Genomic DNA, 17383 nt, shown 5'->3' with positions numbered 1-17383 from the left:
AGATACTTTGTTAGATATATTACCTATAATGATAAGAGTTAAGAACGGTTGCACTTTGACCATAAATTTCTCAATTCTAGCAGCATTTGTTAGCTAACAAGATTGTGGCATGAGATATAGGAATATTAACGGGTAGCTCTATTTACATCCATGCTTTTTATAAGTATATCCACTTTAAAAAATAAAATTTTACTATATTTTAAGTCATATATAAATTTACTTAAATAGACATAAGTAATAATGAAATCCACACCCATTTGTTGAATCAATTACTTCAATTCTACCCAAATCATCAAAGTTATATTCTGTCGGATGACAAATTATAATTGGCAGCCGACTACTGTTCAGTTCTGAGTTTTACCAACAAATCCCAGCAGTTCTTTTGTTGTTCTTCTTCATTTTCTCATTTTTCTTTTCCATTTTTTTTCAAAATCAAATGATGGCTGGTGGCTGATGATTTTAGGTTGTGTTTGGATGTGGCTGTAGGGTGGTGGGTTTTGGTTTTTTGTGGGTGTGGGGTGGGTGTTTGAGGAGGAAGAACATGTGTTGATTTTGTCCAGTGACACGACGGGTAGCACCTTGTTGCTGGAGAAGAACGGAGAAGATGGACCAAATGGGGGGAACATTGGGATTTGGGAAACTGGAATTTGTCTTTTGACTTTTGTTTTTTGTTTTATGGCATTTTTTTTTAAGTTTTAATACTATTCTAAGCTTACTCATATAAAAATTTGACATCCATCTATGGATGATCCAGCAAAGTTATCATTTGTATGATTGCTTTAATTATAAAATTGCCTTCTTTGGGCCCAAAAAAAAAAAAGAAAAAGAAAAATTAGTGTCATATTAATTTTTTAGCTGAAGTGCTGGAAAACACAATACAAATTCCAGGCTTCCGGTCATCAATAAAATTAGAAAACCATGTTAAGAAAAACAACTGACATTCCAAGGCCAAGAAAATAATTTTCCAAACCCTTTATAGAGTCAATAAGAAGGAATTAAAAGGAGATATTCTCATATCCATGAGTACAATTATCATTTTCCCCAGGCCCAGGTCAATCCATAAGTTGATACCGTGCAGAATGCTTCAAAGCCCTCTAACTTCTGAAACCATCAGCATAACCAACAACACAGCCATGGAACAATGATATAAAGGTGATTCACCATATACACAGAAAGTCTAATTGAGACTTAGTGAATGGTTATCATCAAGTCTAAAAATTTCAGATTGGATGAACAAACCACATGAGGATGATCCTTGCCAGTTTTATGGTGTTTCAAGATTATGGTTGGCCAGATTTAATGAAATTGTATGTCTGTTAATAGTGTTGATGTTCGGCAGTGAAGAAACGGAGAAAAAATGAGAATTGCTATATGAGATAGGAAGCAAAGAATTACATTGATGAATGCCACTTGATGTAGTGAGTAAAAATTTTGATCTTACAGTTCCTTAAATTTACACCATACCAGTTTCATATAGGTCGTATGGGGCACTAAATAATATTATATATTTTTATGAGAGTAGTAAAGTCAAAAGTTAATCAAACAACTAACCTCATATAAAGCACCGGTAGGCTCTGTTGGAGAAAAGATGCCTTGAAGCACCACCCCGTCAGGAAATTGTATCCTGATAACCGTTCTATTATACCTCTTTTTAGCAGCTTTAGCCTGCTTTTCTCGATATGATTTAGGAATTAAAAGCTTGGAGTCTTCAATCTTCTTCTTCCTCATATCTGCCTCTCTTCTTAATTCTTCACTGGAAAGGTTGTAGAAAGAATCAGGAAGCTCAATTTTTGCTGCTACACTTTCAGGAACTGAAAGGAACACCCGTGTCTAATAGGACGAGAAGATGAGGTATAGTCAGGCCTCAAGCAGAATCAAATGTTGGGAACTAAGGTAGGCATGAGTCCAACAGAAAGAATGAAACACAGTTATACAATTATATTTTAATTTAATTGAAAACAAAAAAAGTAACAAAGGAATATGGTAGAATCTAAAACACATTAGTAGAAAATTAAGCAAATATGATACATTTGACTAGCACTAGAAAGATATGCAGGCAAGTTGAGTCCAAATAAATCATAAATCCAAGGTTTCAACTGAGGACAGAAAAGTACAGCTAAAAAATCATGGAATGAATATTGTAATATGCTATTTCCCACTGAAACATGAAACCAGACCTGAATCAAATTAGCACTAGGAGATAACATCAACTTATTTCAATAATGATACAGAAAATGTAACGCCCTGAAAACTTATAGAAAATTTTATTTGTACTATATGCTATATTTTTATATTTTGAAAGTTGAGAGGCTAAAGTGCAATATACTAAACTCAATTTTATTCTGGCCAAATAATTATATTTTGTTAGAACGATAGTTAGTGTATCAATATGGGGCTCGTTAGATAGCTCGTCATTAATCATGTATATTGGGCTCGAGAAAAAGTTAATTCGAATCAGCGAAGTCTAAGTTATTAAAGTTTAAGGAAGTTTTCAACAAATATTATTTTATTACTATTGTTTGTTTTGTAAAAGTGGGTAGCCACGTGGGGTTGTTGGGATTGAATTAAAATGGATTGTTTTATTTGAATTGGATAGAAATTTTAGGTAAATTGGATTTCCACTTTCTATAGGACACTTGTCCTATATATATTCATTTATGCAATCGTTTTCCACAAAGAAAAAGTCAGATTTTATTTCATCATACTATATAATTTTTATAAACACAGCAACAGATTGAAAATAAAGTTGGAACGTGATTTTCGTTTTTTTCCCAAAAATTCGTTTGATCTAACAAGGTAGGATAATGAGGTGCAATTGTTTGTCCTGTTTAAATTATTTTTCCATGTTGTCGAATTATTATACTTATGAAAATTAAATATATGATATGATGTTTATGATATGGCCATTCGGTACCAAAGATATGATATGTATTGTGCTATTACCGGCTTCTAAAAATATGATGATGATATGATATTTTTGACAAAAAATTTAAATATTTTTATTTCAGGTTGCACCATTATTTTCGTGTCCTACTAAGTATTTTCCTATACTCACCATTTTTCCTACTCCTTACAAGTTATGACGGGTCATTGGTTGGCAACCGATGAGGTACAGTCGTGGTGTTAGAATTTATGAAACTCAATAAAATAAGCCGATGTAACATGACTATGAATTTTATTTTTAACATTATTTTGGTTTTATTATCATGTGAATTTTGTTATTTAGGATTTGAAACATATTTTATATGGTTATGCTTTTTATATGTTTTATTGGTGGAACAAAAAATTTCATGTTGTGATGTTCGGTATGTTTACTTAAATTATTGAATGAAACTTTTAGTAAAGATTTAAATATTAAAATTTGGGTCATTACATAAAATTTATCATATTGTTTTTGCTCTTATTGTGAAAAAAATGGAATGGAATGTAACATAACAAATTCTACTACACGAGGCTTTAAGTTCATATTATGGAGCTTGATTTGTAAACTCACATACCATGAACACAAATTATTCAAGCCATAGTTTAATCTCAAAAGAAAGTTGAGATACAAATAAAATAAAAAATAAAAAAATTGAAAACATCTAACTGCAAACTACATTTGCGAAGTCTAACTTCAACCTCATCGATTAGAACTAGAAGTAACACAGTTCCTAATGTGATCCAGAAGAAGCAAACAACGAAGTCAAGTCCAACGTCAAGCTCGTGGAAAGATCCATTGATAGTTGACGGTGAACCGATGACGCAATCGAGAGCAAAACGAGTGAAAGAGACAATGTGATTGCTCGTCAAGGTGAAGCCAAAAGTCACAACTACGCTGTCGCATAGTTGTCCTTGGCATGCGGTCGCATGAGTACTAGCAGCGATTTTAAGGCAGTCGCATGAGTGTTCTATGCGACCGCATAAATTCCTTCTATGCGCTCGCAAAAATAAAATTCCGGACGCGTTTTTATTTATTTTGCAAATTTTCTATTTCTACTAGAATTCCATGTTTAGTTGATTTCTTACCATAATTAAATTATTATGCACGTTTTTTGCTAGGTTTTAGGAGTCTAATATAAATACTTTTGGGATTTTCATTGTTTTACAACTTTTGACATATTGAATACAATTGTGAGGCATTATTGCTTCTCTCTCGTTCTTCATTGAACAACTCGTGAACTTATCAAGATCCAATCTTGTGGTGTTCAAATCAACTGGGTGAAATTCATATAACTTTGCGCAATCAAGAGGTCCGCACATCGTCGGCGATTCGGGTTGCTTGGTTCCAAACTTATTGAATTTAATGCGGAAGAGATTTGTACCTAATTACTAATACCGAGAGCTTCATCCAAAACTACAAAATCTTTATCAAGGCTCTAGAAGTGTGGAAGATTACTATAAGGAGATAGAGATGCTAATAATTAGGGCGGATGTAGAGGATGATAGGGAAGCTACTATGGCTCGATTTTTGAGTGGACTGAACAGGGACATTGCCAATGTAGTGGAGTTACATGATTATGTGGAAACTCAAGACATGTTACATGTGGCCATAAAGGTAGAGAGACAATTAAAATGAAAGGGAACAACAAAGTACAAATAAGGATCTTCGGGTTCTAATCCTTCTTAGAAATCGAAGTGGGAAAATAACAAAGGAGATGGGGCTATTGTAAAAGAAAGAGCTGAAGTACCGAGAGGCAAGGAATAATGTGCTAGTAGGGCCATACCAAAAGCGGAATTCCAGCCATCAAGAAATAGGGACATCAAATGTTTTTGTTGCTTGGGAATGGGGCATATTGCTTCTCAATGCCCAAACAAGAAAATAATGATTCAGCGGGACAGCTAGGAAGTAGAAACTGAAAGTGAAAGTGATTATACAAACATGCCGGAGTTGAAAGATGCTGATGAAGAAGACACCACGGAGTATGCAGTTGGAGGTAAGGTGTTGGTCGCGAGGCGAACTCTCAACGCTCAAATCAAGGCAGATGACTAGGAGAAACAGCGAGAAAACATATTCCACACGCAATGTGGCGTCAATGGCAAGGTATGTAGTGTAATAATTGACGGTAGAAGTTGTACTAACATTGCTAGCACTAATATGGTGGAAAACTCGGGTTTAACCTTATTGAAATATCCTAGGCCCTATAGATTACAATGGTTAAATGAATGTGGGAAAGTCAGGTGACAAAAATGGTGTTAATTAATCTTTTCCATTGGTAAATAACTAAATATCAAGATGAGTTAATGTGTGACATTGTACCTATACATGCTGGGCATATTTTTTGGGGAGATCATGGCAATACAATAAGAAGGCAATACATGATGAGTATAAAAATAAATATAGCTGTATGAAAGATGGGAGGACTATTACTCTTGCGCCATTGACACCGACACAAGTATATGAAAATCAAATTCAATTGAAAAATGAAGAAGAAATGAGAGTGAGAGAGTTAGTGAAAATAATGAGGTGGCCAATGGAGAGGAAAAGAGAGTGGGGCCACATAAGAGAAAAGAAAGAGAGTCTTCTAAGAGGAAATAAAAGCCGAAACAAAATTTCTTTGCGAGAGAAAGTGAATTGGAAAAGGCAATAGTAGAGAAGCAACAAATGATATTGTTGGTCTACAAGGAGTCACTCCTCAATTTTGAGGAGCCTAACACACCCCTTCCTAATTTGACTATTTTTTTGTTGTATGAATTTGAAGATGTATTTCCGGAGGACATGCCTAGTGGGTTACCACCCATTAGAGGGATTGAGCACCAAACTGATTTCATACCTAGAGCTGTCATTCCGAACCGACCAGCTTATTCAAGTAATCCAGAGCAGACAAAGGAGTTTCAAAGGCAAGTAGAGGAATTGATGAGCAAGGGTTATGCGAGGGAAATAAAATTGATGCAGTAACTATAGAATACACCGAATCTCACAGAAAGATTTCATAAATCTATATGCCGTACTTGTACTGTTGGTGCGAAAGAAAGATGGAACATGGAGGACGTGCATGGATTGCAGAGCCATTAACAATACCACGATAAAATATCATCACCCAATTCCTAGGCTAGATGACATGTTAGATGAGCTACATGGTGCATGCATATTTAGTAAAATTGACCTTAAAAGTGAATATCATCAAATTCGCATGCGGAAGGGTGTTTCTAATTGCTCTATGCCTGAGTTGTTGGTTAGGGAAGCACATAGTGGGAGACTAATGGGTCAATTTGGGGTAGCAAAGATTTGGAGATATTAACTGAACACTTTTATTGGCCTAAAATGAAAGTTGATGTGGAACGGATTTTTAGTCGATGCATAACTTGTAAAATGGCTAAATCTCGGGTCTTACCTCATGGACTTTATACACTTTTGCCAGTACCTAGTGAACCTTGGATAGACATTTCAATGGATTTTGTGTTAAGTTTGTCTAGGACTAAAAAAGGACGGGATTCGATTTTTGTGGTGGTGGATAGGTTTAGTAAAATGACACATTTTATTCCATGTCACAAAACCAACGATGTCACTAATATTGCTGACTTGCTCTTTAAAGAAATTGTGTGTTTGCATGGGGTACCTAAGAGCATTGTGTCGGATAGGGATACCAAATTTCTTAGTCACTTTTGGAGTCTTATGAAATAAGTTAGGTACAAAATTATTATTTTCTACAACTTGTCACCCACAAACCGACGGTCAAACCGAAGTAGTGAATAGGACTATAACACAATTGCTCACACTGTGGTTAATAAGAACTTGAAAAATTAGGAAGAGTGTTTACCTTTCATGGAGTTTGCATATAATAGGGCCACACACTCTACTAAGTCATTTTCACCATTTGAGATTGTTTATGGTTTTATTCCAATAATACTAATGAATTTAATACCATTGCCTGTGAATGAATGAGGTAGCTTGGACGGGAAGAGGAAGGCCGTGTTAGTGAAGTCACTCCATAAAAAGGTAAAAGAGTAAATTGAGAAAAAGAGCAAGCATTATGCCACGCAAGCAAACAAGGGCCGAAAGAATGTTACCTTCAAACCGGGAGCTTGGGTTTGGGTGCATTTCAGGAAAGAGCGATTCTCAAAGCAAAAAAAATCAAAGTTGCAGCCACGAGGAGATGGACCGTTTCAAGTCCTTGAGAAGATTAATGACAATGCATACAAATTAGATCTTTCAAGTGATTATAACGTTTCAACAACTTTTAATGTGTCTGATTTCTCTCCCTTTGATACAAGTTCAAATTCGATGACGAATCCTTTCGAAGAGGGATGAGATGATGTAATCCAGGAGACACAAACAACGAAGTCAAGTCCAACGTCAAGCTCGGGGAAAGAATTATTGATAGTCGATGGTGGACTGATGACGCGATCGAGGGCAAAGTGAGTGAAAGAGGCGATGGGGTTGCTACTATTGACGAAACCATGTTCGGGACGCAAAATAGGATAAGTTTCATGTTGAAGTCGAGAGCCGAAGTGAATTGGATCAACATGATTAAAGCGGACGAAGTTGGAGTCAAAAGTCACAACTATGCTGTTGCATAGTTGTCCTTCGCATGCGGTCGCATTAGTGCCGGCAGGGATTTTGAAGGCTGTCGGATGAGTGTTCTATGCGACCGCATTAATTCCTTCTATGCGGTCATAGATCAAATCCATGACACGTTTTTAATTTTTTTCTAAATTTCTTATTTCTACTAGAATTCCATGTTTAGTTGCTTTCTTACCATAATTAACTTATTATGCACGTTTTTTTTATTTTATTTTTTTTTTTTTTGGGCTAGGTTTTAGAAGTCTAGTAGAAATACTTTTAGGATTTTCAATGTTTTACAATTTTTGACATACTGAATACAATTGTGAGACATTATTGCTTTTCTCTCTCTCTTTCTTCATTGAACAACTCATGAACTTATCAAGATCTAATCTTGTGGCGTTCAAATCAATTAGGTGAGATTCATATAACTTTGCGTAATCAAGAGGTTCGCATGTCATCAGTGATTTGGGTTGCTTGATTCCAAACTTATTAAATTTAATGCAGAACCTTGCTTTGACTTTCTTAGGGACGATTTCAATCTTGTTATGGGTTTGGTAGCGATCTGACTACATGGGTTCATATCAGTTCCTTAGCAGGATACAACGTAATTTGAATGACCTGCTTTGAAAAGTATTTCCTTTCGGGTTGTTACATTCTCTGTGAGATGTCTAAAGATGGGGAGGTGAATCAAGTACTGTATGATGAGGGAGTATATATTAGGCTGCTTTATTATTTGTTTTCTCTTCATCCTCCTCTATAGCCGATTTTCTGTTGAATAACACACGTGCATATATGACTTGAAACCTAACAAACTCTATCTCACCCCCAAATGTACATCTTGATACAAACGAAAATAGAAAATTTGAGATAAAGAGAGAGCTGAATATTGGCTTTCTGGTTCATACATTAAAGGCTCTACTCCTTCCTCGCTCTCTTTGAACATTTTTATTTTGACCATTTAATCAATGTTATGGTATGGCAAGTGGAAAGAAACAGTATAAAACCAAATAGCACAATATTTGTTCCATGATTGGGTATACCTCAGATTATCAAGCCTTGAATCCAGGTCCATAATGTATTCTCTAATTTATTTATGACTGAAGTATTAGTCATTAGACCTGCAACCACTTGTTCAAGATGGTGGTGATAGGCCTTACTACTTGAATTCTATCAGAACTTTCTTTTGATAAATTAATCGCATAAAAACTTTTAAAAATATCCATGAAACCTTCATTTAGAAAAAAGTAGAACATAGTGTTTAACAGCTTCCTACAGCAGAGAAGTGTTTAGAGGATGAACAAAAAATAAGAGAGATTTCAAAAATTGACAGAGCATGCAATCCTTTATAATGTCCTATTTCATTCTCAGTATCAAGTTGCTTTGCATCTACTGCTGTGTACGTACATGTCATGAAAAATTTAAGGTTATCATTCCACATTTAGACGATTGACAGAACAATCAGACTTGCTATTAATGTGGTTCTGTTTTCAGAGTAGGGTCTGCAACTCAAATTAAAGCCATGAAACAAATAGCAGGATGCCTAAACGAGAAAATATTATCAGGAAAGATGAAAGCAGCTATGGCGAATGAAGTGGAACATTCAATCTCATATCCAAGGGCGATCCACGAGCCTACTATACTATTCCTTATATAAGTCTTCTTGGTCGTACTTACAAAATGATCGATGTCTAATTCTGCATATCTAGGGGCCATGAAAAGTTTCTTTTAGGTTGTCGCACACCACATTCTAATCCTGTTATCCAATACATACATCAGAGTAGCAATGGGTGATCAAATGTCTGAATGCTACATATATACGTGATTCTTAACTTGGCCAAACATAGTTGTCAGCATGACCAATGGACAAATAATATAGTATCATAAAACTTCATTTTTTAAAAAGCTTTACATTCTAATTTAACAGTCAGCATTTCCTAGCGAAGATCGAGATGAATGCAGAAAACAAATCAATCTTTGATTTGTATGATTACAAATCATTAATTACTTATTGCAACATAAATTGGGGGAGAGAATGAGACAAAATTAAGTCTATGATTATTTATTTATAACTTTCATTTTGCTTCACAGTTCATTCAACTTACTTTACTACTTCACAAGGCTCACAGCAATTACTATGACTTTGAATTTCTAAAGCACTTGACCTGATTAACATCCTAAAATTTTTCACTAAAAAATACAGACAAGACGATAATTTTTGAAAGAATACCTTATATAAAGCATGTGTGGTTTTCGTAAAACAGAACAGAACGTTAAAACAGAAAGAAAACATACAAAATAAAACATAACAATAGCAGTGGAGATAAAAAAAAATGTATACCTGTCTATCAACCTTCTTTGGCTCAGCTGGTTCCACTAAATTAGCTGGAGCTGGAGCTGCAGATGGTGGTTTCTCAACCTTATTTGGCTCCAATAACGAAATGACATTCTTCACCAAACCAAGTTGTTCCTCTGATGGAACATCCATCACAAACCACATCTCCCCAGCTTCCTCTTTCAACTCAAAGCCCATGAATTCAAATAACTCCACTCCTCCCAGAACATCTCCAATCGCATCCTTTATCTTCGGATTCCCCATCCGAATCTTCCTAAACTTCGTATTCTCTGGCTCCTTCACGATATTCCTCAAAAGCCTTAGCACTACATCTAGTGATCCCACAGACGGATTCCCTGATAAATATGTAGTAACACAGGCCTCCACTTCATTCTTGCCACCCTTATTTTCTTTTTCATCATCCTTAAAATCACATGACTCCGCATTATCCAAACAAGTCTCAACATGAGAAGACACCTCCTCTTCAGAGCCATAGCCTTTACCACAAACTGGACACTCAAACACTTTCAAAGCATAACCATTGGGATTCCTTTTCCCAGAGGTGATCAATGAGTTAAATGGGTCAAACCCATTTTCAAACTTCTCATTCCTATCTGAATCAACCCGAATTGCAGGTTTTTTATCCTCAATTTTCGGTTCAGAATTATTACTCAATTTTTGAGTTGCAGGCTTCGAATTTGATGATAAAGATTGATTATGCTTTGGAGTACTCAAAGATTGGGAGGGCCTGGTTGCATTGAAGTTTGCAGGACCTGAAGAAGAAGGAGGAGAAGAAGAAGAAGAAGAGCCCAAGACTCTACCTTGGCCCGTGAATTTGCCTGAAGAAGGCGATGAAAATGGGTTGTTGACTTTCTTCATTAACCCCTTCATTTTATCTTTCATCTCATCCATTTTCTTCCTATTTTAATGAAATACAAACCAAAAACGAATCAGAAATCGAAACACCTCAAAAACAAGAAAGAAACGGAATCTGAATGAATATATATATATATCAATTTTCAACAAGATATATGAACGAATGGGATATTTATAGTTACAAGGGAAAGGTGAAACTTTTAAGCTGAATATATAAATATAAAATTTCTTCTTGTACATGTGAAGTGAGACAAGGTACGAAGCGCACAAGAAAATCGGGGCTGAGAAATCTAGGGAGGGGCCGGTCCTATAAGCAAAGCCAAAGGGTTATGGAGCAATTCGCTGAATTTTGTTTTACTTTCTTTGGGTAATTGAAAAAAGAAAAAGTGAAAATGGAATTAGCACTCCGTTTGACTTACGTTCTTTAAAAAAATATATATTTTGAAACAGTAATTTAACATTATTTCAATCACAAATTTTTCAATAAAATAATATTACACTCAAATTCAAAAAAAAAAAAATTTTACTTTTTAATCACACATTTTTCACCAATACATTATTCAAAAATACATTCTAATAAAAATAATGTGGTTCAAACAAGGGCTAGGTGATAGTTTTGTATTTTACTAAAAATTAATCTTTGGCTTTAGAAGAAAAAATTCAATTATATGAATTCAAAAAGAAAAAGATATACAATTACATCCGTTAAAAGAAAAAGATATACAATTACATCTGTTTTTTTTTTTTTTTTTTTATCGTAATACATCCGTTTTTTAATTTATAATATGTTTGAGATCCATTATTTCCTAAAATGTATTTTGGAATCGTAGATTGATGGTGAATGTGTAGTTAAAAAATAAGGAAATATTTTGAATTTGCATTAATATTATTTAATTGAAGAAAGTGTAGTTGAAAAAAAGAGAGAAAAACATATCTTGAAAATAATGAGGATCAAATAAGGACTAAATATCAAATTAATTAGTTCAATGAATAAATAGAAAACATAAATAATTACACAATATTATGTTAAAAATAGATTAAAGACACAAATGGATTTAAACAAATAAATACTCCCTTACGCCGTTGTGTAGAATAATATTTTAGATTTGCTCAACGAGCACAACTCATCTTTTTGATTGAATTGTTAAACACACCTTTGAAGGTGGAAATCTTCTAAAATGGTGAGTTCTCCTCACGATCACAAAATATGGCTTTAATCTACTAGATTAGATTTATATTTTTCGTTTCTTTAATGCTTTTCAAATCGATCTTCGAGTAAAATTTCATGTTGTCATTCAATTTCATTTTTTGTTGAAATTTGTCAACTCGACTGACTGAAAAATCGAGCATGACTAATATCAAGTTTACTCATAAAACATGTAGTACTTTGTTAATGTCTCATCTTTGTGTATGAGAGAATTGAAGCAGTGCCGGACCTACTCAAGGACCTAGTGGGTTACTTGACCCACCAGCTTCAAGTTGATTTTTTTTTCTCATAAGAACCAAAAATTAGAATTAGGCAATAATGATAGTTGGGCTTTTTTTTTAGAACGGAGATCCAACAATGCCTAAATAATTGAGAGAGTGAGTTGAAATTTTTTTGTCATTTGTGATTTTTAATTTGAAAATTCTTTAATTTGTTATTTATCTGTGAAATTATTTGAAATGCTTTGTGAATTGTTATTTATCATATATATGATATTTGTGAATCTATGATAGTGATCATATATATGTGTTTTTGTAGAATACATAAATTTTTTGTAACTTTTTAATAAATTTAATTGTGCTCTCACTAATTTAATTTCAAATGTCTGCGTTCGCCACTGAATTGAAGTGAGATATTGATTAAAGTTCAATAACAAAAGACCAAGAATCTGAAATTGCAAAAGATATAACATTCATAAATGAATCTAGCTCACAAACATCTTTATTGATCGTCAGTCGTGAAAGAATACGGAAAAAAAAAAGATTTTTTTGCGCTTAATCTACAATTTTAACAATTTTCATCATGCACAGATTTCCTCTATACGTTGTGTGATCTCTACCATGGACGGTCTTCTATCAGGATGCTGTGCAGTGCAAGAAATGGCGAGATTCAAAATTTGTACCGTTTGATCCTTAAAGTAGTCGAACCTAATCAAGTCGGGATCGAACACTTCAACTGTCCACTTTTCTTGCTCAACAGATTGAACCCAACTCGGCAAATTAATCCCATCCTCAATCAAGACACTATCGGGCTCCTTACCGGTCAGCAATTCCAAAAGAAGGATGCCAAAGCTGTATACATCGGCTTTCTTTGAAATCTTGCGTGAATCTTTCACTTCAGGTGCCTGGTAACCATTCAGGTTAGATGAAGTTATGTTTGAGACGAGTCGTGTTAGGCCAAATTCTGTAGGGCAGGCATCGTAGTATTCCGTGAGCAGAACGTTGGATGATTTGATGTTTCCATGTGTATTATTGTGGTTGAGCGAGTGGAGATACTGGATGCCGTTGGCAACCCCGAGGGCAATTTTGCATCTGATTTCCCAATTCAACGATCGCCTGTTGTTTCCTGTTGATTATGATATCAGAAAAAAAAAAAAAAAAAAGGAACCTGGAAAATTTACCAAAAGATTAGACATGCCATTGAGTCATTGACAAAGTATCAGGAACTCCGTCTAAACATATATTCTAAACTCATGCTGATGTTGTGAAGATAATTTATACACTAAAAAATGAATTGAATCTTTTATACATAATTCTCAACGAGCAAAACATAAAGGTTTAGCACAGATAGCAAGAGCACGAGCACTACTCCAAGCTTGACATTGGTGATGTCGATTTTCGATTGTCGTAAAAATATTTTTAAGATGCAAAATATTTGAAAGAAAAATAGCTAAGAAAAAGTAAAACAGAGCATATAATTAAGGAAAAGCAGAGAAGACAAAGAATCTCACCATGTAGAACTATGGACAAGCTTCTAGGCATTGGCTCAAAAATAAGCAGCTTCTCTTCTGTACCATAAAAGTATCCTCTAAGAGGCACCAAATTCTCATGTATAAGTGAACCCAATTCTTCAATTTCTATCCTAAACTCTTTCTCAGAAAGACAAACATTTTTTAACCTCTTAACAATTACCTGAACCCCACTTTCTAAATACGCCTTATATGTGGTTCCAACCGTCCCATTCCCTAATACCTCAGCAGAAGCCCTCAATAACTCTTCTAAACTGAACATTTCTACGTCTTCCCCGAAAAGCACCAAACCATCATTCCCACCTTGCACAACTACCTTTCCCACTCTCTCCTTGGAAGCAAAACTATAGCTGAATTGCTGATCTTTTGCTTCTGTAACGAGAGGCATAGGACTTGGAAATCCATTATACGGTGGAGAAGGAGGAATTGGTGAATTAGCAACACGCGGGAGAATTTCCCGACTTCTATAGCTTCTCCATAGAATGAACATAATTACAAGAATTAAGAGCAATCCAATAACAGACCCAATCGTAATTCCAGCTATTGCTCCACCTGAGAGTTTGTTTCCATTACTGGGACAAGGATCAAGAGGTCTCCCACAAAGAGATGTTCCTAGATAAGATAGATTGGAAAAAGTATCCAATCTTGGCGGGATTGAACCCATTAATGCGTTAAACGAAACGTTGAACTCCCTAAGACCAGTGAGGCTATTCAAATGAGGAAGTGATCCAGTGAACCCATTGTTTTCCAAGTACAAAGCTCTTAACTTGGTAAGGTTGTTAAGGGCAGATGACATATCGCCAGAGAACTTGTTCCACGCTAAATTCAAAAATTTAAGATTTTTCAATGTAAATAAAGTCTCCGGTATTTCGCCTGAGAATCGATTTCCCTGCAATTGAAGTTTGTTTAGCATGATGCATGAGCCCAAGTCAGAGGGGATTGGACCGGAAAGATCATTTTCCCGGAGGCTGAGGACTTGGAGTTCGGTCAAGTTCCCAATGGTATTTGGTGGGAGCTGACCGGTTAGGCCGTCTCCAGGGAGGCGAACCTCCGTGACACGGTTGGTTACATTGTCACATTTCACACCATCCCATAAACAAGGATTTGTACTACTGGTGTTCCATCGTCGGGTACGGCCGCCGACCGCCTCTCTTAGGCGGAGCAGCGCCGAACGGTCCGCCTCGAGGTCTGAGAATACTATGGCAATGGAATTTAGGGACAATAGGAAGAAAAGAGGGAAAAGACTATGCAAGAGAAAGGAAACCATTTCTTCCTTTTCTGTGTGAAACTTGGGAAGATTAATTTTTTATATTTAAGAAAACATATCGTTCCTCCTAAAACAGAAGGCTTTCTTTTTATTCTCCGTTCATAATATACAGTCAATGGTCGTATTAGTTGATTTTTCTTCTGAACGGGTTGAACTCATTGATTCATGAAGCTGATGGCTAATGACCATTTCTTGTGTTTTTTAGTTGACATTTGCTTCGACCGACCACAAGTCAACAAGAAATATATGTGTTAATTTCCACAACCAGAATAGTTTAACAAGATCTTCTATCTAAAAAGTTTGGCTAATCGAAGGAATTCAGGTATACATTCCCAACAGTTAGGTATAATGGATGTAACAAAGCACTATGGTTGGGTGACTTATTCTTGTACTGATTGTTAAATATTAAGGATTTGATTTTGTATGGTTTTATATAAAAATAGAAGTTGAATCATTTGTTATTAGATTAAGATTTAATTTTTTTGCATTTTTTTTAGGATTGTCACGAATCCCACGTCGTGAAGAATAAAAGGTTCTCACTTTGAACCCTTATGATGGAGGAGGCTTTCCTTTATTGTTTTCTTTATCATTATTTTGATTATAGTTATGGATTATTTTGGGGTTTTTGAAAATAACATTTGATCTTATTTAATAGTTTAAATTTTTATATCATGGAGTTTAACATGTTATTAAAGCATGAAAGGACATATGTTCAAGTCTCGCAGCCATCAATTTAATAAAAAAATGTGCGTGTGAGGCTTTAATAGAAAAAAGAATTATGCTAGTTGTACATCACAAATTGTACATAATGGTGTACACCCACTCACATGGGAGGACCCACTTGAATATTTTATTTGAGTGGGTCCCTCACCCATGTGAGGAGGGTGTACACCGTTAGGTAAAGGGTAATGTACCACTAGCATGATTGTAGAAAAAAATCATGCCTACACGTGAGGGGTGAATTTATTATAATTTCTAAATGATACTTTGGATATCATTTATTAGTCTTATTCTACATACCCGGAAGGTTTTCTAATGTGTAGGTTTTTGGGTGTACTTGAGAGAGGCTTAAAAGAGTTATTGTGATTATTGTAATAATTTTTCTATAAATTTATTGTGTTCGTGTCGGGTTATTTTTATTATTCTTTATTTTATTTCTATATTCTTCATATTTTCTCGCAGGAGCATCTTAGCAGGCCGTGATTTAGGAAATTAGTCTAGATTACCTACAAAACATACATAAAAATAAATATTTTTTTATCATTTCTATCTCCTTAGTAACTAAAACTTTTGAAACCATATAGTTCAACACAATAATATTAACGTTGTGTAAAGTTGTGAATTCAAATTCTACTGATTTTCATTAATTCAAATTTCACTTGTAAAGACTTTAAAAAGTAAAAGAATTTCTATTTTCTAGACATTTAAATTTCAACATGATCCAGATCAACCATATGGATCTATTTTTTTATGTTGGAATGTTACGAGCAGAGGCGGAGCCAGAAAATTCGTTCAGTGTGAGGATAACTCATGTCGAATATTGAGTTTTGGTCATGAATTTAATAATGATAAAACTCTAAAACAAAATTGCGATAATACTAAAAATGACATAGTTTATAATTAAATGTGTTCCTTGCAAGTTTTCATATTTTGATATAGTTGTACAATAACGTTATTATCAAGTAATTGAAAGCAAAAACAAGTGAAGTCCAAATCAATCTATGCCTAAAATCAAGCAAAATCATTGGCCCAAAAAAAAAAATAATAATAATTAAAAAAAAAGAAAAAAGAATGGGGGTTTTGGGCCTAAAAATTCAGAATGGCTCCGCCCCTGGTTACAACTTAACAAATACGTATACATGAGCTTTCATTGAATTTAAATGCATTTCATCTTCCCTATCCCTTTCCATTTCCCTTTTTTCCACGAAGACAAAACTTCTAAACTAATTTGCACGAAGTCCACCCAAAGAAAAGCATAGACCTGTATCTTCAAGTAAATGGCGTGTCGTGCAAGCTCGGAAATTGTAACATACATAGAAAGTTCAATTATGTTATTTTTCATGATTTCCAAAATAAAGATATATCAAGCTAGGACACATAAAAAAGACTGCAATGATGATTTTATTCTTTAAAATTTTTGAAACTGACATATATTAAGAAAGTCTAAGCTTATACGCATCAACAAGGTACCCATCTTTATAACAATCATGCTATATTGTCATAATTTTTTTGCCATCTTCCTTGACAGAATGCCACGTAGCATTGTCATTGAATTATTTAAAAAATAGTCAGTTTTTTCATCAAATCATTTACTGCCACCATCGCATCTGTCAAATGGGTTGAAAAAAAAATCTAGCAAAGTGGCTTATTCATCTTTATAAAAGAAGTCTCTTCTTACATGATTGATTATTATTTATTATATAGAACAAGGGAAATTATCATAATTGATTGAGTAGTAACTCTTGAAT

At 34.6% G+C, this 17383-nt stretch overlaps 2 protein-coding genes across 2 annotated transcripts; both read right to left on the bottom strand.

The window, feature by feature from the left end:
* Window positions 1-1512: 1512 nt before the first annotated feature.
* On the bottom strand, window positions 1513-10958 carry LOC111399061 (plant UBX domain-containing protein 2-like). The gene is made up of 2 exons (XM_023026275.1): window positions 9825-10958; window positions 1513-1830 (listed from the first exon to the last, which is right to left on the bottom strand). Exons 1-2 carry the CDS (start codon window positions 10728-10730, stop codon window positions 1528-1530), a joined length of 1209 nt encoding a protein of 402 aa, XP_022882043.1. The 5' UTR covers window positions 10731-10958; the 3' UTR covers window positions 1513-1527.
* Window positions 10959-12586: 1628 nt separating this feature from the next.
* LOC111399060 (probable inactive receptor kinase RLK902) lies at window positions 12587-15006 on the bottom strand. Its single transcript, XM_023026274.1, has 2 exons — window positions 13631-15006; window positions 12587-13245 (listed from the first exon to the last, which is right to left on the bottom strand). The coding sequence occupies exons 1-2, from the start codon at window positions 14913-14915 to the stop codon at window positions 12701-12703; spliced, it is 1830 nt and encodes a 609-aa protein (XP_022882042.1). The 5' UTR covers window positions 14916-15006; the 3' UTR covers window positions 12587-12700.
* Window positions 15007-17383: the final 2377 nt, after the last annotated feature.

This window comes from Olea europaea, chromosome 8 (genome assembly GCF_002742605.1).
Source record: "Olea europaea var. sylvestris chromosome 8, O_europaea_v1, whole genome shotgun sequence".
Taxonomy (NCBI): domain Eukaryota; kingdom Viridiplantae; phylum Streptophyta; class Magnoliopsida; order Lamiales; family Oleaceae; genus Olea; species Olea europaea.
The sequence above is the reverse complement of the archived record's forward strand: the minus strand, read 5'-3'. Positions and strand labels throughout refer to the sequence as shown.

What these genes read in the sequence shown, in the direction of transcription:
- LOC111399061 (XM_023026275.1), bottom strand. Translation starts at nt 10,730, where the DNA reads ATGGATGAGATGAAAGATAAAATGAAGGGGTTAATGAAGAAAGTCAAC. An exon ending in CAAAGAAGGTTGATAGACAG is followed by an intron (nt 1,831 to 9,824) that starts GTATACATTTTT and finishes TCGTCCTATTAG; the next exon opens with ACACGGGTGTTCCTTTCAGT.
- LOC111399060 (XM_023026274.1), bottom strand. Translation starts at nt 14,915, where the DNA reads ATGGTTTCCTTTCTCTTGCATAGTCTTTTCCCTCTTTTCTTCCTATTG. An exon ending in CTTGTCCATAGTTCTACATG is followed by an intron (nt 13,246 to 13,630) that starts GTGAGATTCTTT and finishes CATAATCAACAG; the next exon opens with GAAACAACAGGCGATCGTTG.